The sequence below is a fragment of the Rhineura floridana genome, chromosome 1 (assembly GCF_030035675.1).
Source record: "Rhineura floridana isolate rRhiFlo1 chromosome 1, rRhiFlo1.hap2, whole genome shotgun sequence".
Classification (NCBI taxonomy): domain Eukaryota; kingdom Metazoa; phylum Chordata; class Lepidosauria; order Squamata; family Rhineuridae; genus Rhineura; species Rhineura floridana.
In genome coordinates this window covers 49,254-69,936 of record NC_084480.1, presented here as the reverse complement: position 1 = coordinate 69,936, position 20,683 = coordinate 49,254, and the positions used below count along the sequence as shown (strand labels likewise).

Here is a 20,683-nt window from a genome sequence, read left to right as displayed (position 1 = left end):
TGTGCATGTTTCTTGTTAGTACTTTGTGACCATCTTGAAGGCCAAGGGGACCTTGAAGCCAGCAGAACAGGAGGCCATCTTTGGGTGCTTGGAGTCTATCTGCTCTGTCAGCCGGTAAGGGACGCACTTGACGAGCCTTTGTCAATGGGTGGGTGGCGTGGGCATGTGGGGCGTGCCGGGAGGGCATACAGACCGTGAATTTAACCTCCTGCCTTGTATCCTGCCAGTTTCACTAGCCGTCATGTTCAAAATCTACAGAACTTCAGTACACTGAGACACCACCTGGCTATTTAATATGCTTTTGGGGTGGTGGTGGTAAATGCTGGCCAGTGGGCCAGGTCTGGTGCCTCCAAGTAGCGGAATTTGCTGCAGGTGCCATTGTTGGGCTGGGTTGGGCAGAGAAGGATAAATCTTTGCCCAGCCCAGCATTATGATGAGGAGGGAAATTGTGCCTTCTTCAGTATTCAAATTACATTTTAATCAGACTGCAAGAACACTTAAGTCCTCTTTGCAAGAAGAACCACAGTATTGTCTGGGTTCCTCCGAGGGAAGCATAGCTAATACCTTGGAAGAGAGAAACAAATAGCAAAGTGATCTTGATAGGCTGGAGCATTGGGTTGAAAACAACAGAATGAAATTTAATAGGGATAAGTGCAAAGCTACACCTAGGAAAAAGAAACCAAATGCACATAAGATGGGGGATACTTGGCTCAGCATGTGAGAAAGATCTTAGAATTGTGGTTGATCACAAGCTGAATATGAGCCAATAGCGGAATGTGGCTGCAAAAAAGGCAAATGCTATTTTAGGCAGCATTGACAGAAGTAGAGTGTGAAGTACTCGTTCCCCTCTATTCGACACTGGTTAGGCCTCATCTTGACTATTGAGTCCAGTTCTGAACATTGTACTTTATGGAGAATGCAGATAAACTGGAACGGGTTCAGAGGAGGGCAACAAGGATGATCAGGGGACTGGAAACAAAGCCCTATGAGGAGAGACTGAAAGAATTGGGCATGTTTAGCCTTGAGAAGAAAAGACTGAGGGGAGATATGATTGCACTCTTCAAGTACTTGAAAGATTGTCATACAGAGGAGGACTGGGATCTCTTCCCAATCGTCCTAGAGCGCAGGACATGGAATAATGAGCTCAAGTTATAAGAAGCCAGATTTTGGCTGAACATCAGGAAAAACTTCCTGTTAGAGCCATACAACAATAGAACCGATGACCTAAGGAGGTGGTGGACTTTCCAACACTGGAGGCCTTCAAGAGGCAGTTGGACAGCCACCTGTTGAATATGCTTTAATTTAGATTCCTGCATTGAGCAGGGGGGTGGACTAGATGGCCTCATAAGAGCCTTCCAGCTCTACTGTTCTATGATTCTATGAGCCTGATATGTAAGGGCTATAACTGGCTAATGAGCATGAAAAATCCAAAGTGTGGAACTGTGGAATTAAAAGACTTAAGAAATCAGAATTTACATACTAAAAAAGAAGAAAATATTTCACAACTGTCAAAAAGCACATGATTCTTCAGGTAAATGGCTTCCTACGCTGCCTGGCAGATTACTCCAAAACCTACGTTTTCAGCAGTCCTTGTTTCAAGCCCTAAAAATACAAAAAGGAAGGATACTTTCCAGCTGGAAAAGCTCTCCAGAATTTCCTGGGACCTTCCCCCAAGAGGCGATCAAAGAGGGAGAGGAGACTTGCCAACCTTCCCCACTGCAGAATTAGGCCAATCTGGAGGGTTGTGCTGCTGCTGAGGACCAATTGCCCCGGCTGAATTTGGTTCTTTGGGGAAATGTCATAGAATCATAGCATAGTAGAGTTGGAAGGGGCCTATAAGGCCATCAAGTCCAACCCCCTGCTCAATGCAGGAATCCAAATCAAAGCATTCCTGACATATGGCTGTCCAGCTGCCTCTTGAATGCCTCCAGTGTCAGAGAGCCCACAACCTCTCTAGGTAATTGATTCCATTGTCATATGGCTCTAACAGTTAGGAAGTTTTTCCTGATGTCCAGTCGAAACCTGGCTTCCTGCAACTTGAGCCCATTATTTCTTGTCCTGCACTCTGGGAGGATCCAGAAGAGATCCCGGCCCTCCTGTGTGTGACAACCTTTCACGTACTTGAAGAGTGCTATCCTATCTCCCCTCAGTCTTCTCTTCTCCAGGCCAAACATGCCCAGTTCTTTCAGTCTCTCCTCATGTCTTAGCCCTGAGGTGGAAAAGTCACATTTGAAAATGTGTTGAGAATATCCCCATGGGTGGAGTGAAGCGTTGTCCTGTCTGCTCTGTGGTTTAAATGTTTGGGGTGTAGAACATGACCCACAACTGACTCCCTGCCGATTTCCATTAGCCTGAGCCCTTGGCCTTCAACGCCGAATAGGCTATCAGGGAGAATTGTCTGGGTTGTCCCTCACCTCCCTTGTGGGTTGAAGCTGGGAAGGAGCAGGGTGGGGAGTGGGCTTCTATTTGGGATGATGTCCCCCGACCCGGTTTGTTCAAGGTCCCCCCCCCTTGTCCCCAGGACTCTGCTTTTTCACCTGGAGAGAGGCTGCTTGGGTGTGGCTCTGGAGTGCTTCTGCCACCAGCTGGTTCTCTACATCTGCTATGCTGAAAACCTGGAAAAGGCCCAGAACACCTTGGAGGTAACGCATTATCCTTCCTGCACTGTCACTACATTTGGGCTGAAGTCTGGCACTCTTGAGACACTCTAGGCAGTTGCTCTCATTCCCAGCCCAACTGCCTCTGGAGCACCTACCGCCTCCATAGTCTTTGCAGCAGGAGAACGTCTCTTTCCCTGCTGTTGCCGATCAAGACTTGGGTGCAACGGGGAGGAGTGGGGGGCAGGGAATCTCCTGCCCAAAGGTCAGCCAGTGATACCTTCACCTCCTCTCTTGCTGGGCTGCTGCTGCAGAAACTGGTGAGGAAAAACAAATCCTTTTCCCGCTTCAAGAAGCTTCAGGAGTCCCGGCCGGAGTTCAAGGGCTCCCATCTGGAAGATCTGCTCCCTCTGCCCCTCCGGAGGCTCTCTCAGTAAGTGGTTCCTCTGCAGAAAGAAGCTGTGCCCAACAGCTGGCTTGTCCACTCCATTTGCTGATAAGCTGGGAACCACCTAAGCAGGGGCTGGCCAGCCAGTCCCATTTGGAGCACCAGTAGACTGGCTAGGACCTCCCAAGAAAAGGGGTGGCTGGTTGGCTGAGCAGGAAAGTGTGCACCTGGTTCTCATCCAGTTGGCGTCGGGGTTGTGGCTGCCTGCAGCCCTCCACTCTCACATCTGTTTGGCAGGTACAGGCAATTGCTAGAGGATTTGGTAGAAAACACCCACCCAGAAAACTCTGACTTTCAGCAGCTAACAGGTAGGATTTTAACTTTTTTGTAACCTACTGAAGGGTGGAGCGTGAATCTAATAAATCAGATCATCTTCCCCTGTGGCCAGAGGCTCTAGACTCCTGCCCTTTGGCCAGCTCCCGTCTGTGGGTGTTTTTTGCAAAGGCTGCCCCAGTGGAGACAGGATTGCCCTTGTCTCTGGTGATGTGCTCTTTGCAGGAGTTCTGCAGTCTGTCTCTAAGGCGTTTCACCAAGTCCAGGAAATATCTCGCTGCCGCGATAACGCCAACCAGATGTGCCGGGTTCAGAAGCTGCTTAAGGGACAGAAGACCCGAATCCTGGCTCCAGGTAGGTCCTTTGCTTTGGTGATTGATCTTCTGTAGTGATGGGAGAGACAACAGCGCAAAATGAGTGACGCTTTAATAAGAGCATCTCTGCTCAGCCCCAGGAGTGGTCATCCACACCTCTGGATTCCTGCTTTGGTAAATGCTCTGGGTTAAAATTAGGAAAGGCATGTGGGAGGGGGGCTGTAGGGTTCTAGCAACTGAAACTTCTTCCAGGCAAGATGGGTGTACTGTTGACGGCGGGGTGGGGGATGTGTGTTTGCACCCAACCCAGATTTCAGTTCCAACCTGTGTTGGATGGGGTTGCCCTCCCCATGAGGGATGAGGCTTGAAGTTTGGTGTGCTTGTTGATCCAGTACTGATTTGGGGGGGGGTGTCAAGTGGCATCCACTGACCTTGGAAACTTCCAGCAGCTTCAGTTTTTCCTGAAGAGGTCAGACCTCCCCATGGGCATTCATGCTTTAGTAGCCTTTAGCTTAGTCTACCTACCTTAATAAACTCTACATAGAGCTACTCTAAAAGAGAACACGAAAATTCAGCTAGAGCAAAATGTTACTGCCAGAGTTTTGGCTGAAGGTGAGCAGTAACAAAATGCTGTTTTTGATCGTTAGTGCCCAGAGTTGCTGGGGACCTGCATACCTGAAGGACTGCCTATTGCCAAGCACTTTGTTTACACGTGAGGAATTGTTCCTGGTGCCACTGCTGAATGGGGCATGGTAGGCCTCTACAAGGAGCAGGCTCTGTTTGAGAGTGGCACCAGTTTTGTGGAATGCACTCCCTAGGGGTGCACCAGACCCCTTTATTTATTTATCTATTTGATTTATATCCTGCCCTTCCTCCCAGTGATGAAGAACCAGAAATTTTAGAATGTGAGGTGAAAGCTGCTCTTAAAATACTTGGAAGAAACAAATCACCAGGAACCAATAGAGTTGCTACAAGCTACTGAGACTGGATCAGTCCAAATTTTGACTAAAATCTGTGAAGAAATATGGAAAACTAAACAATGGGCCACAGACTGGAAGCGTTCCATATACATCCCAATTCCAAAGAAAGGGGATTCCAGGGAATGCAGTAATTATCGAACTATTGCCTTAATATCCCATGCAAGTGAAGTAATGCTCAAGATTCTACAACAAAGGCTCTTGCCATATATGGAGCGAGAAATACCAGATGTCCAAGCTGGATTTAGAAAGGGAAGAGGCATCAGAGATCATATTGCAAACATACGTTGGATAATGGAACGGAGCAAGGAATTTCAGAAGGAAATCACCCTGTGCTTTATAGATTACAGCAAAGCCTTTGACTGTGTAGATCATAAAAAACTATGGAATCATAGAATAGAATAGAATAGAATCATAAAATAGAATCATAGAGTTGGAAGGGGCCTTGTAGGCCATCGAGTCCAACCCCCTGCTTACAGCAGGAAATCCACAGCTAGAGCATCTCCCGCAGATAGCTGTCCAGCCTCTGCCTGAAGACATCCAGCGAAGGGGATCCCACCACCTCCCTAGGCAGTCGGTTCCATTGCCGAACTGCCCTTACTGTCAAGAAGTTCCTTCTAATGTCCAATCTGAATCTACGCTCCTGCAACTTAAAACCATTAGACCTAGTCCTACCCTCTGGGGCAGCAGGGAACAAATCTGTACCCTCCTCTATGTGACAGCCCTTCAGGTACTTAAAGAGTGCAATCATGTCACCCCTCAGCCTTCTCTTCACCAGACTGAACATGCCAAGTTCCTTCAACCTTTCCTCATAAGACTTGTTCTCCATACCGGCTATCATCCTCGTCACCCTCTTCTGAACCCTCTCTAACTTGTCTATATCTTTCTTAAAATGAGGTGCCCAGAACTGAATGCAGTATTCCAGATGAGGCCTGACTAATGGAGAATATAGTGGGACTATTACTTCCCTCGACCTGGAAACTATAGCTCTGTTTATGCATCCCAAAACCGTGTTTGCCTTTTTTGCCGCAGCATCACACTGCTGGGTCATGTTCAACTTGCGATCCACTACAATTCCAAGGTCCTTCTCACACGCACTACTGCTAAGCCGGGTATTTCCCATCCTGTACCCATGCATTTTGTTTTTGTGGCCTAACTGCAGAATCTTGCATTTGTCTTTATTGAATTTCATTTTATTAATTTCAGCCCAATTTCCTAGTCTATCCAGGTCCCTTTGGATTTTATTCCTGTCTTCCATTGTGTTAGCTATCCCTCCCAGTTTCGTATCATCCGCAAACTTCATAAGGCTTCCCTCCACCCCATCATCTAAGTCATTGATAAAAATGTTGAAGAGTATAGGCCCCAGGACAGAACCCTGTGGCACTCCACTCGAAACCTCCTTCCAGTCCGAAGCAGAGCCACCGACGACCACTCTTTGAGTACGGTTTTCCAACCAGTTGTGAATCCACCTGACAGTATTTCCATCTAGTCTGCATTGACCAGTTTGCTAATCAAAAGGTCATGGGGGACTTTGTCAAACGCTTTGCTGAAATCTAGATAGATGACTTTGAGGCTTTAAAAGAAATGGGGGTGCCACAGCATCTGATTGTCCTGATGCGCAACCTATACTCTGGATAAGAGCCTACTGTAAGGACAGAATATGGAGAAACCAATAGGTTCCCCATCGGAAATAGTGTGAGACGGGTGTATTTTATCACCCTATTTATTTAATCTATACACAGAACATATACGGACAGCAGGATTGGACCAAGGTGTGAAAATTGGAGGGAGAAATATCAATAATTTAAGATATGCAGATGATACTATAACTACTACCAGAAACCAGTAATGATTTGAAACGAATGCTGATGAAAGTTAAAGAGGAAAGCACAAAAGCAGGACTACAGCTGAACGTTAAAAAGACTAAAGTAATGACAACAGAAGATTTATGCAACTTTACAGTTGACAATGAGGACATTGAACTTGTCAAGGATTATCAATATCTTGGCACAATCATTCACCAAAATGGAGACAATAGTCAAGAATTTATTTTTATTTATTTTTATTTATTTGGTTGCATTTATATACCGCCCTTAGCAAATAGCTCTCAGGGCGGTAAACAGCATAGGGTAAAATACATACATGGCAATAATAAAATCACAAAAACATATATGACATAAAAACAAATACAGTTAAACAGAAAATAAAAATAAAGACTTAGTATACAAGATCAAAAAGCTAAAAAGATTAAAGTGATTAAAATGCCTGGGAGCGTAAAAAGGTCTTTACCTGGCGCCGAAAAGATAATAGTGTAGGCGCCAGGCATACCTCTTCGGGGAGGCTATTCCACAACTCGGGGGCCACCACAGAAAAGGCCCTAGATCTAGTAACCACCCTCCGGGCTTCACAATGAGTTGGTACCCGGAGGAGGGCCTTCGATGACGAACGAAGCGAACGGGTAGGTTCATAGTGGGAGAGGCGTTCCACCAGGTATTGCGGTCCCACGCCATGTAAGGCTTTATAGGTCATAACCAACACCTTGAATCTCGCCCGGAAGCAAATAGGTAGCCAGTGCAGGCGAGCCAGAACAGGAGTTATATGCGAAGACCGACTGGTCCTCGTCAATGATCTAGCTGCCGCATTCTGCACTAGCTGAAGCTTCCGAACTGTCTTCAAGGGCAGCCCAATGTAGAGTGCATTACAGTAATCCAATCTCGAAGTTACCAGAGCATGGACAACTGAGGCGAGGTCGTCGCCATCCAGATAGGGGCGTAGTTGGGCTACCAAACGGAGATGGTAAAATGCATTCCGTGCCACCGAGGCCACTTGAGCCTCAAGATACAAGGAAGGGTCAAAAAGAACCCCCAAACTACGGACCTGTTCTTTCAGGGGGAGTGTAACCCCATCCAGAACAGGATGCACATCCACCATCTGAGCGGGGAAGGCGTTCACCAACAGTGTCTCAGTCTTGTCTGGATTGAGTCTCAGTTTATTAGCTCTCATCCAGTCCATTATCGCAGTCAGGCAACGGTTCAGCACATCAACAGACTCACCTGAAGAAGATGAAAAGGAGAAATAGAGTTGCGTGTCATCAGCATACTGATGACAACGCACTCCAAAACTCCTGATGACCGCACCCGGAGGCTGCATGTAGATGTTAAAAAGCATGGGGGACAAAACCGACCCCTGAGGGACTCCACAATGGAGAGTCCAGGGTGTCGAGTAATGTTCCCCAAGCACTACCTTCTGGCGACAATCCGCGAAGTAGGAGCGGAACCACTGCCAAGCAGTACCTCCAACTCCCAACTCCGCGAGCCTCTCCAGAAGGATACCATGGTCGATGGTATCAAAAGCCGCTGAGAGATCAAGGAGAATCAACAGAGTTACACTCCCTCTGTCTCTTTCCCGACATAGGTCATCGTACAGGGCGACCAAGGCTGTCTCAGTGCCAAAACCGGGCCTAAAACCGGATTGAAACGGATCCAGATAATTGGTTTCATCCAAGAGCACCTGGAGCTGGCTAGCAACCACCCGCTCCAAAACCTTGCCCAAAAAGGGGACATTCGCCACTGGTCTGTAGTTGTTCAAATTATCCGGGTCCAGGGAAGGTTTCTTTAATAGAGGTCTCACTATTGCCTCCTTGAGGCTACTTGGGACTACTCCCACTCTCAAGGAGGCATTAACCACTTCCCTGGCCCAGCCGGTGGTTCCAGCCCTGCTAGCTTTCACTAGCCAAGATGGGCAAGGGTCCAGAACAGACATGGTTGCCCAGACCATTCCAAGCACCTTGTCTACTTCCTCGAGCTGCACCAACTGAAACTCATCCAATAATAAAGAACAAGGCCGTGCTCTGGACAATTCACTGGATTCATCTGTCACAACATCAGAGTCTAAGTCCCTACGAATGCAAGCAATCTTGCTTTGAAAGTGCCCAGCAATTTCGTTGCAGCGGGCTTCAGATGTTTCTATAGTATCGGGCGGGCCAGAATGTAAAAGCCCCCGCACAACTTTAAAAAGCTCCGCTGGAGGGCATAAAGATGACCTAATAGAGGCAGCGAAGTAAAGTTTTTTCGCTGTCCTTATTGCTTTCACATACAACTTATTGGTGGCACTTACCAAAGCATGGTTACAATTGTTGGGAGTTCGCTTCCATCTGCACTCCAGCCTCCTCCTCTCTTGCTTCATCACTCTCAGCGCCGGGGTATACCACGGAGCTGTATGAGCTCTACATCGGAGGGGGCGCGCAGGAGCGATCGTGTCAACAGCCTGAGTCATCTCCGTATTCCACAGTGCGACCAGGGCCTCGACAGGAGCACCAGTCTTATCGGCCGGAAAATCTCCCAGAGCCCTCTGAAAACCAAGAGGATCCATCAGACTGCAGGAACGGACCAACCTAATAGGTCCTCCACCTTTGCGGAGGGGAAGAGCTACTGTAAGCCTAAATCTCAACAAGCGGTGATCTGTCCATGACAATGGGGTAGATGAAAAACATCCCACCTCCAGATCACCATCTCCGTGACCAGTGGCAAAGATCAAATCAAGAGTATGTCCCGACACATGCGTTGGGCCAGTAGAAAATTGAGACAGCCCCATTGTTGTCATGGAGGCAATGAAGTCCTGAGCTGCACCAGATAAGACAGCCTCGGCGTGGACATTGAAATCCCCCAGTACCAAAAGTCTAGGGGATCTCAATAGTACCTCCGAGACTATCTCCGTCAGCTCAGCTAAGGAAGCTGTTGGGCAGCAAGGTGGACGGTACACCAACAGTATTCCTAGTCTGTCTCCCTGGCCCAATACAAGGTGGAGACACTCCAGACCAGTCGCCACCTGGACAGGGTGCTTAGAAATCAGAATTAGGCTAGGACTGTGGAGCGCAGCTGTGAGAGAACTAGAAAAGGTCCTCAAATGCAAAGATGTATCACTGAACACTAAAGTCAGGATCATTCAGACCATGGTATTCCCGATCTCTATGTATGGACGTGAAAGTTGGACAGTGAAAAAGGCGGATAAGAGAAAAATCAACTGATTTGAAATGTGGTGTCGGAGGAGAGCTTTGCAGATACCATGGACTGCAAAAAAGACAAATAATAGGGTGTTAGAACAAATTAAACCCAAACTATCACTAGAAGCTAAAATGATGAAACTGAGGTTGTCATACTTTGGACACATCATGAGAAGACATGATTCACTGGAAAAGATAAGAATGCTGGGGAAAACAGCAGGGAGTAGATAAAGAGGAAGGCCAAACAAGAGATGGATTGATTCCACAAAGGAAGCCACAGACCTGAACTTACAAGAAGTCAACAGGGTGGTTCATGACAGATGCTCTTGGAGGTCGCTGATTCATAGGGTCGCCATAAGTTGTAGTCGACTTGGAGGCACATAACAACTCCCAGTAGAAGCCCAGGGCACTAGATTAAGACCAGACTCTTCAGGAAAGGGTTTGGGATATTTTTTCCTGATTATTATTGAGTTTAACTGCTGTTTTTTTTTTATCCTGCTTCCCTATGAAGTTCGCTGCTGTAGTTGTAGAAATGGTGGTTCATTTCTTGCTGCCATGCATCTTGTTATTTCTATTTAGTTTCATGATTTGATGTTTGACTCTCCTGAATGGAGACAAGTGGGGTATCCATATGCCTGGGTTGTCACTCTTGTTCCGCCCAGGCAAGGACCATGTGATTCTTAGTTCGAACAGGCCGCCTCCTCTCTCTGCATTTCCCTCCCCCTCTGGTTTTTTGACCTGCCTCCGCCAGATGTGCAGGTGTGTATCCCTCCCCCCTTGCTACTTCAAGAATGCCGGCTTTAAAAGTGTTGCTAGACTTCCTGCAAGAGGGCCTAGCCAGGGCTTAAAGCCAAAGACTTTCAAAGGCAAGCTGCTCCCCTCGCCTTTGTTCTCTCCCTCTCAGGATCCAAGCCTCTCAGCCAGCACTGCCATGTCAAATGCATCCTGCGAGGGGCCACCTCTGTCACCAGCCTCTGCCTGCAATGCGTTGCTTCCAGTCCTGAGCCTGCATGTGGTTCTCAGGTGCCCTGAGGAGTTCTCCTTTTGAACCACCTCAGTCACTCTCCCTTGGATTCCTTTCTTTGAAGGTGGCTTTTCTCATTGCCATCCCCATGGCACGCAGAGCTTCCATGCTATTGAGAACCCCTCTCTCTCCCCAAAAACCTTTGTGTTTTCTGTAAGGACCACAAGGCCTTGCACAGAGACCCCTCCCTCATTCTTAAGGTGAATGCTGCATTCCATGAAGCACAAGAGTTGATTCTTCCCCTCCTTTCCCCCCGCACCCTCACCATCCCCAAAAGAAGCGGCAGTGGCACAAGCTGGATGTCAGGAGGGTCCTTAAGACCTAAAGCCCCCCCAGGACACAGCATTTCCACGTGGTCAGCTACCTGCTTCCCTCCCATCGCTCCAGCTTACGAACACAACACATTCCCATGTCCCTGTGCATCGTGGCACCTTCCACCAGGGCTTCAGCCACCTTGGCTGCCCTTTCCGGAACACGGCCATAGCTGATATTACTGAGCAGCCCTATAGTTGTCCACATTGACCTTCACTAGGCACTACTAAGCAGACTCTGCAAAGGCTGCATTTGTTCTCCAGAGCAGTCCTGCTTGCAGAGTTATCTCTCCACCACCACCCCGGCATCATCTTGCGTAGCTCTGGTAAGTCCCATCATATGGACGACTCAAATGCCAGCTTCGGAACGCAGCGTTATTATTGACATTAGTCGCTTGCTACATAAAACATCTTCAAATGACTTACAGTTGTTCACTTTGGTTCACTTCCTGTGGAATTTTTTGGGGGAGGGGCTTCTAGGCTGGCACAGCGAGGCACCTGTGGCCATAGCCGCTCTGCATCCTCATTCCTGCCACTGAGGGCTCCACTTGGCTCCAGTGGAGTGGGGTTTTGTACTTTCCTGTGTTCTTCTTTGTTTTTCGTGGTACTTCCTAGTAGGAGTTTTGTCATGGATGAAAAGCTGGAGAGAAACCCAGGAAAGGTAAGACTATTCAAGCTAAGAATTGCATGGTCCCTGCCAGGAGGAATCGGGAGAGAGAACTCATTCCATGGATGCCTCATTATACTGCAGTGGGTAAACCTACTTTTAATCCTCCATTATTTTATTTTACATTTTTGTCCCACCTTTCCTCCAAGGAACACAAGGAGGTATATGTGGTCCTCCCTGTCCTCACACCAGCCCTATCAGGTTGGCTAGTCTATTTAGCTCAGCTAATTCCTCTGGTGTGATGGTAACCTTGTTCAGGTTGGGGAGGAAGGGGGCACAGCCTCATCGTGTTCACTCAGATTTATTCATTTATTTATGTAAAGCATTTTTACCTTGCTGTTCACCTCAAAAGGCTCCCAGAGCAGTCTGCAGATCAATTCACAATAATTGTTTATTATTGCAATAATATCCCATCTTTCCTCCATGGAGCTTAAGGTGGCGTACATAGTCCTTCCCTCTCCATTTATGCTCACAACAATCCTGTGGGGTAGGCTAGGCTAAGGGACAGTGACTGGCCCAAAGTCTAACCACTTCACCACATTGTCTCTCCAGCATACACATGGACAGGTAGATCAAGGGATGGCATTCAATTTTAGTTCTATCCAGAGTAGACATATTAAAGTTAATAGAGTAGACATATTAAAGTTAGTAGACAAAGCTCTACACTTAGGAAAAAGAAACCAAATGCACAGTTATAAGATGGGGGATACTTGGCTCAGCAATATGACATGTGAGAAGGATCTTGGAATTGTCATTGATCACAAGTTGAATATGAGCCAACAGTGTGATGTGGCTGCAAAAAAGGCAAATGCTATAGTAGGCTGCATTAACTGAAGTATAGTTTCCAAATCGCGTGAAGTATTAGTTCCCCTCTATTCAGCACTGGTTAGCCCTCATCTTGAATACTGCTTCCAGTTCTGGTCTCCACACTTCAAGAAGGATGCAGACAAACTGGAACAGGTTCAGAGGGCAACAAGGATGATCAGGGGACTGGAAACAAAGCCCTATGAGGAGAGACTTAAAGAACTGGGCATGTTTAGCCTGGAGAAGAGAAGACTGAGGGGAGATAGGATAGCACTCTTCAAGTACATGAAAGATTGTCACATAGAGGAGGGCCGGGATCTCTTCTCGGTCGTCCCAGAGTGCAGGACACGGACTAATGGGCTCAAGTTGCAGGAAGCCAGATTTTGACTGAACATCAGGAAAAACGTCCTAACTGTTGGAGCCATACGACAATGGAACCAATTACCTAGAGAGGTAGTGGGCTCTCTGACACTGGATGCATTCAAGAGGCAGCTGGACAGCCATCTGTCGGGAATGCTTTGATTTGGCTTCCTGCATTGAGCAGGGGGTTGGACTTGATGGCCTTATGGGCCCCTTCCAACACTACTATTATATGATATGACTAACTTAATTTCATTAATTTTAGTGGGTCTACTCTGAGTAAGACTGAGTTAAGAAAATCAAAACCTGCTGGATCAGACCAAAGGGGGCCCATTTAGTCCGGCATTCTGTTCTCACAGTAGCTAACCAGATGCCTCTTCTGGGAAGCCCATCAGCAAGCAGGACCTGATCGCAAAGAGCACCCCCCCCCGCTGCAGTTTCCAGCAACTGGTATTCAGAAGCATACTGACTACAACTCAAGCGGTTTAAAGATTTTGGACTTTCTCCCAATAATCCACTTGGTTGTTGTGCCCCCTCCCCCTCAATGCAGGGCGCTGGTACCTCCAGGAAGGCTGGCTGACGGTGGTGCCCCCCAAGGGGGACGAGCTACAGCACAGGATGTTCTTCCTCTTCTCTGACATTTTGTTGGTGGCCAAGCCGTGCCACCCGCTGCATCCCTGGAATTCACGCAAATTTGCCTGCCAGGCGGTCTTCCCACTCAGGCAGTGCACTGTGGGAAAAGTATTTGGTCATACCCACAGCCAAGGAGGGCTGCTCAGTGTAAGTGCATTTCTTCTCCCCCCCCCAGCAAATTCTGCATTGTTTTAAGGAGCCCTTCTCCTTTCTGAATCACTCTGGGGGGCCATGCTTCACCTCCAAATAACTAACGACCAGTTGGGTAAATTATGTTTTGCAACGGGGTGGTGGGAAGACAGTGAGCTTTGTGAACTGACCCTACCAGTAATAAAAAAAAGAGAGCCACTGGGCTGGGGAGGCCAGAGGCACAAATGCGCTAAAGCCAAGGAATGGTGCCCGAGGTGCAGAAGGGCTTTAGTGTGTGTTTGCGTGTTGCTCTAGCATGAAGGGCTGTGTGCTCCTTTCCCAGGCTGCTGGCAGACCTCTAGGCATGCACACCTTATAGCTCAGGGGCTGTCTTGGGAGGAGAGTCCCAGAATCACCTTTGCTGGGGCCATTTCTGAGCTCCAAACTCCTGCCTTGGACCAGGCACCAGTTACGCAGCTGCCCTGCCACCCAGCTTCCTCCCTTCCAGCAACACTGTCCTTCTTTCAGCTCTCCTTCCCACAGAAGAAGTTACTGCTGATGTGCTGTGATCAGGAGGCCTTTAGAAAATGGCATCAGAATCTGGTGGCTGCTGTCAGGTAGGTGATACTCCTCCTTTAGGCATCTAGTTATTTCAGTTAGTTGTGGAGATTGCCGTTTGTGTAGTTTCAGCACAAGGACTAGTCTCTCTTGTTAGCATCTTGTCCTTTTCACCTACAGAGAGCTGCACATCAGTGTCACTTCAGCCTGCTGAACTGATGATCTGCACAGCCTCTCCTCCCACAGGACCCAATGAACCAGCCGCAGGACATAGCAGTGAGTGGTCAGAAGGCTGGCATGCGTACTGATTGTTGTTCAGGCTGTGTGGAGGCCACTGACATTTGATGCCAATGTTCTTGCAGCACAAAGGTCAGTGTTACCTTCTTTGGCAGCCTGACTCCAAGGCACCACTCAAACGGTGACTGGTCCATTCTTCCTTTTGCTTCCCACCCACTCTGCCTGGAGACCCACAAAATGTCAGGAATTCACTGGAGTTGCTCACCAGCAAGAGCTGTCAGCTGCGAGGTAATCCTGTCTGTTTAGTCTGCAAAGGGGCATCCAAGAGGGCTCAGCCACTGGCTTTCTGTGCAAGGTGGATGCTCTAGGGAATGACGTGATCTCCCTGGCTGTGGGCCCAAGGCAACAGCAGACGCAAGAAAGGCTGGCTAGCTTGAGCCAGTGGAAGCTTCAAGATGGCAGGGTGCGCAGGAGCAAGCTTCCCACTGCTTTCCACATTCCTGCATCTTGCGGCCTTTTAAAATCTGCATTTTACTCTATAAACAAGGGCAATCTTTGGAATTGTAATACCAGACTGATCAAGCCTCTGGAGCAAGAAAAACGTCCTCATTGGAGCCTTGGTGAGCCCATTTTGCATGATGGAGGTGTGGTGATGAGCAAATTAGCTGTGCATTTCGAGCAGGCTGTGCTTCATGTTTGAGCTCTACCACCGCTAAGCAACAAAAGCTATTAAAGATGTGACATACTTCTCTGCTCCAAGCACCTTCTAGCAGTTTTACATTGTGGTCGTCATCTGGTCCAAAGGCAAGCTGATAACCAGGGCTGGCGCCGGGCATGACTGGCCCCTTGGGCACCAGCCTGCCCCAGGCCCACCCGCATGCGCCACCTGCCTCTCCTGCTGTGATGAAAGCTGGCCACGCTGCACAAACATCCTGCCATTAACCAAGATGGGGGGGGCCTTCACTAAGGAGCCAATGCCTCTGCCACAATCTTGGCTGATGGTAAGCATGCATGCACAGTGCGGCCACCATTCACAACAGGAGAGGTAGGTGGAGCATACAGGTAGGCATCACAGGGCTGCGTGGTTGTAAATAAATAAATAATAAATTTTAATTTCTGTGTCGCCTATCTGGCCAATGGCCACTCTAGGCGACGTACAACAGTTAAAACACAGCATAATAAAATACAATAGTACAATATAAAACAGTATAAAAACAATACAGCATACAATATAGTAGGAGGCAATTCAATCTAGTAATTAACCCTCCCTGGAAATCCCAAAGGCCTGTTGAAAGAGCCAGGTCTTTAAGGCTTTACGAAATGTATTTAGGGAAGAGGCATGCCAGAGATCTTGTGGGAGGGAGTTCCAGAGGGTGGGGGCCGCCACTGAGAATGCCCTCTCTAGTACCCGCCAATCTGGGTAGGGGGGTGCCTGGGAGTGAGCTCTTGCTGTGATCTGTGGCAGGGTCGGGAGCCACCACTACCACAGATCGTGGAATGGGAGAGCTACCCTCCCACCCTAAGGAGGGGCCCTTGGCCAGGGCCCGGCCTGGCTGCCCTTTGGCACTGGCCATGCTGATAACATATTTGATGTTAGCAAGCACAGTGATGTCTTAAGCCAAGGATGAGGACTCTTGTGTCCCTCCTCAAGTCAGGAAAGGGGACAGACCCCCAACCAAGAAAAAAGTTCCTCAACTCTGTCTTAAACAACTTTATTTCCCATTCCTCCGGTTCGAGCCCTTCCTTACTCTATGAAGGGATTGTTCTCTCTGTAGACCTGTGATTCAAAATGATGGAGCCAAAGATTTTCAAGGATCACTTCTTGAGGTTCAGTGGGAGGACAGACTTTTCTGTGCACTGCAGGTGGTGAGAAAACTACGCCCATTACCTCCACTTTCCCACTGTATGACCGCCCATGTAAAATTTATCTCAGTGAATTGGTTTGTCAGGTTTAACTGATGTATGTTCTATCCACTTCTGGCCTACTTATAATTTCAAGTAGAACAATTTTCTATGAGTGCCAACACAATAATGATTTTGAGGGGGGTTTGTGTGTATTCAATGTTCAAGTTTTATGTATGCTTTTTATATACTTTTTTCTGTTAAATTTTGGTATTTTAAATTTTTTTAACCTTGGCTAGCTATATAACAAAATGTAAATAAGAAATTACTTAAATAATGTAAGGAACAATAAATCAAGTAATCTAATAGATGTCTGTACTTCTTGTAATAAAAGAATTGGGCAGGGGTGAGAAGGAACACCTAGCAGCCTGTTATTTATGTGGTCCTGTGATTCTGGGCAGACTCTGATTATCCAGTAAAGAGGTAACTTTCTACAGAGAGAAATATTGCCATTGCTTCTTCTTTATGTACTTCCTCCCTGGCCATTTTCTAGATCCTAAGGGGGATGTAGTCCTCCCAAGTAGTTCCTACAAGAGGGAGCAAATGCCTTGCTGAGTCCTTGTACCCAGAGTTCCCCTGAAAGGAGAGCCTGAACCTATGCCTCCCTGCTGCTATGGTGTGGGTCCTTTTGTTAAGGGTGCGCTTAACTGGTCGATTGAGGCAAAGAGCAAGAATCATTAAGAATAAAGACTGGCAGCCCAATCTCATTCAGGCTTACTTAGAAGCAAGCCTCAGTGGAATTTACCCAGTAGAACGACAGTAGTAAGCTAGTTAACAAAACCCAAGTTGCTAGCAGTGTAAGCTACTCAGAAGCAAGTTTCACTGAGTTCAGTGGGGGTTTCTCTCAGGTAAGTGGCTCTAGGATTGCAGCCTTAACTACTGTTATGAAACTGATGTAAACATAAAGAATATACTTCCTGTCCGTCCCCCCTCCTGGAATAGTCTGAGAAGTTACTTAGTAGAAGTTACAAATTAAATACAAAAGTTAGTCTTTGAAAGCTGGCTATAGTTGTATGCCAGAGGCAGGATCTTCTGACCCTAAATGAAATGTGGGTACGACTGCTACGGTTGGGATACAAAAGCCCCCCCCCCCAGCTTGCCTCCATACAATTAAAAAGATGAGTGTTAAACTTAAAAAGAGCATTTTTGGCTTTGTAGAACAGTTGATCTGTTCAAAGACAGTCAAACAAGGAGACAATTGATGAATATCCCATTCAAAAAGTTTGTAATCTTTCTTTAATTTGTCCAGAAGCAAGGCATAAACAAGAGCCACTCCTGTGTTTGTAACGCCCTGAAAGTTTGGGAACAGTCAATCCCCTCAGGCATGGATGCTTTAGTGCTCTCTCCCACAACACAACAAATGAAAATCCTGTAAAAACCAGTTGCCTTATGTTCCTGCAAGAACTCCCTTTCATACTTTTTCCTGATCTCCATAACATAAAGGGCACAGCTTTAGCACCCTTATCAGAGTATAGGGCAGGCCTGCTGATCACATCTCCTGCCAGTGAGTGACCGAGCTACCAGACTGTTGAGGCACAACAGCAGCAGTTCAATTAATTTCTTAATTAACTTAATTAACTCCAACTGGCGGTGGAGCCTGTTGTGTCATATCCTGTGGAATATTTATTTAGGCATCAGTTACGCTACCTGACGGGTTCTTCTCGCCAAAACCTATACCACACCTGCAGACTGACACAGAAATGGGGAGACTACTCCTGCAACAAGGGATAGCAAGCCTGCCTGTTGGAAAGAAATAAGCAGTGCACACACATCCACACACCCTTCTTGATAGGGTGGATTTGACACACCCAAGTAGCAAAGACCTTTCTTCGCTCCCCGTAAGAACAATTTATGTGAACACTAGTGTAATGATCTCTCCAAAAAAACTTAACCACCTTATAAGGTGCCTAGCCCTCACTGACACCCCCAGTGCCACTGCAAAGCAGATGTGCAACCAAGTCCCATCACTCAGCTGCAGGTGGATTGTAGCACAAAGAGTCTGGAGAAAGGCATGCATTTTCCCAGCAGCCACATTTATTTCTGCATACCTGAAAAAAGGGCTTCTCCCTTTTCCACTCCCCTGGAATAAGGGAGCTGGCACTCTGCCTCACAGAGCAGATGAAGGCAAAGAGGGGTCTCAGACCAAGTTTACCCCACCTTCCCCACACATCAACAAGAGGTGCCAACGGATGGGCACACCAGCCAGGGCAGGAACCTCCATCCCTGCCACAGGGGGCTGTTTCACACAGGAAGGAAGCAAAGTCTATCCTACACAGCTGTGCCTACACCAAGCCCCTCCAGGAGCTGTGCATCTCTGCTCCTGCGCACATCCTCCCGATAACCCTTCAGCAGCTGGTTCACCAGAGTCTTCTCACTGTCCCTCTGTGGCAGCGGGAGTGGTGGGAACGGGTTCCCCTTGTATTCGATGACTGCCATCTTGGCTCGGTCCATGTTCTCCCGATTGGGAATCTGCAGCATACGGGTGTAGTTCCGTGCATGAGGCTGGAAGCGTGGAGCCAGCACTTTGAAGAGCTTGTGGATAAGATCTTTCTCCTGCAAAAACCCAAAGCGAGGGGCTCAGTGCTGGCTCTGCATCAGCCCCTGGAGCAAAGCAAAGCAAGCCCGCCCAGGCCAAGAACAGCCTTTTTTCCCCACGGGGGAAGGGAGGGAAGGAGTGGGGAAGAAGCCTGCACCCTCACCGTCAGCCAGAAGTCAGCCATGCGCATGGCGTTGGGGTCCGTGTCGCCACGTTTGGCGTAGTCAATCAGCTGCGGGGGGGGGGGGGAAGGGAGAAGAGAAGAGGTCAGTGCACGCGAGTCTTAAGGTGGCCCCAGAAGAGGCGCAGCAGCAGCCCAGTGACTCTGCAGCCCAGTCAGGCCATTGACCCACGTACCACGTTGGGGTCAGTGTTAAATGGCAGCCGTTCCCCAGGGTTTCAGGCCGGGAGTGTCCCAGCCCCACCTGGAGACGCCATCGGTGTCTGAGCCCGGGACTTTCCGCATGCAAAGCGAGTGCTCCGCCGACTTGTCCACACTGTCTGAGTCTTTCCCAGCTCTACCTGAAGACACCATTGGGGACTAACCACTAAGCTTGGCGGCCCTTGTCCCACACAGCGGGGTGAGCGCGTGTATGTCTGAGACACTGATTTAAAAGCCCCGACAGAACTTGGGGTGCTCTGCAGCCATCAGGCTCTGCCCGCTCCGTTTATCATTTATCATCCAACCATCCCCCCCCCGGGGCGCTCACGTGCTCGGCGTAAAAGCGCATCTCGTCCACGCGTGCGCGGGGTGCCTCGATCCGCTCGTGGCGCACCAGGGCCGTGACGAGGTTCCGCAGCAGGTCGATCCGCGAGCGGGGCCCGAGGCCGAAGCGCCTCTGCACCCGCCCGTGGGAAATCCAAGCCGCTGCGGTGAGCCTCATGACGACCGCCTAACAGAAGCGCCGCCGGAAGAGCCCTTGGTCACGTGACCGGAGGGGACCGAGGAAGGCTCCGCCAAGCCCCGCCCGCACCTCGCGCTGATTGGCCGACCCGGTTCGAGTGGCGGAAGTTCCTCCCGCCGAAAGGGCAACGTCCCCGGTAAGGAGGCTGCGGCTGCGGGGTCAATCCGAACCAGCCTGGGCGAGAGGAAGGAAGGAAGTGTTCTTGCACCCGGGTCGTGCTTGCGGGCTTCCCCCAGGCACCTGGTTGGCCACTGTGAGAACAGGATGCTGGACTAGATGGGCCACTGGCCTGATCCAGCAGGCTTTTCTTATGTTCTTATGTTCTTAAGCCCGCAAGCAGGACCCGAGTGCAAGAACACTCTCCCCTCCTGAGGCTTCCGGCAACTGGTTTTCAGAAGCATGCTGCCTCTGACTACAGTGGCAGAGCACAGCCATCATGGCTAGTAGCCATTGATAGCCCTGTCCTCCATGAATTTGTCTAATCTTCTTTTAAAGCCATCCAAGCTGGTGGCCATTACTGCATCTTGTGGGAGCAAATTCCATAGTTTAACTATGCGCTGAGTAAAGAAGTACTTCCTTTTGTCTGTCCTGAATCTTCCAACATTCAGCTTCTTTGAATGTCCACGAGTTCTAGTATTATGAGAGAGGGAGAAGAACCTTTCTCTATCCACCCTCTCAATGCCATGCATAATTTTATACACTTCTATCATGTCTCCTCTGACCCGCCTTTTCTCTAAACTAAAAAGCCCCAAATGCTGCAACCTTTCCTCGTAAGGGAGTCGCTCCATCCCCTTGATCATTCTGGTTGCCCTCTTCTGAACCTTTTCCAACTCTATAATATCCTTTTTGAGATGAGGCGACCAGAACTGCACACAGTATTCCAAATGCGGCCGCACCATAGATTTATACAACGGCATTATGATCTCGGCTGTTTTATTTTCAATACCTTTCCTAATTATTGCTAGCATGGAATTTGCCTTTTTCACAGCTGCCGCACACTGGGTCG

General features: G+C 48.5%; 2 protein-coding genes across 4 annotated transcripts in view; one reads left to right on the top strand and one right to left on the bottom strand.

Annotated features, from left to right (window-relative positions):
* The window catches only part of ARHGEF39 (Rho guanine nucleotide exchange factor 39), a 35,922-nt gene extending 19,329 nt beyond the window's left edge, over nucleotides 1-16,593 (top strand). For all 3 annotated transcript variants that reach the window (XM_061612335.1, XM_061612346.1, XM_061612355.1), the window contains exons 4-11: nucleotides 20-114; nucleotides 2,522-2,642; nucleotides 2,912-3,030; nucleotides 3,283-3,353; nucleotides 3,544-3,672; nucleotides 13,328-13,557; nucleotides 14,068-14,156; nucleotides 14,278-16,593. In XM_061612335.1, the coding sequence (XP_061468319.1) occupies nucleotides 20-114; nucleotides 2,522-2,642; nucleotides 2,912-3,030; nucleotides 3,283-3,353; nucleotides 3,544-3,672; nucleotides 13,328-13,557; nucleotides 14,068-14,156; nucleotides 14,278-14,311 (888 nt within the window). In that variant the 3' untranslated portion in view covers nucleotides 14,312-16,593. The remainder of the gene's footprint in view (nucleotides 1-19; nucleotides 115-2,521; nucleotides 2,643-2,911; nucleotides 3,031-3,282; nucleotides 3,354-3,543; nucleotides 3,673-13,327; nucleotides 13,558-14,067; nucleotides 14,157-14,277) is intronic.
* An 851-nt stretch (nucleotides 16,594-17,444) lies between these two features.
* On the bottom strand, nucleotides 17,445-19,724 carry MRPL17 (mitochondrial ribosomal protein L17). Its single transcript, XM_061612367.1, has 3 exons — nucleotides 19,483-19,724; nucleotides 18,936-19,004; nucleotides 17,445-18,789 (listed from the first exon to the last, which is right to left on the bottom strand). Exons 1-3 carry the CDS (start codon nucleotides 19,654-19,656, stop codon nucleotides 18,505-18,507), a joined length of 528 nt encoding a protein of 175 aa, XP_061468351.1. The 5' UTR covers nucleotides 19,657-19,724; the 3' UTR covers nucleotides 17,445-18,504.
* Nucleotides 19,725-20,683: the final 959 nt, after the last annotated feature.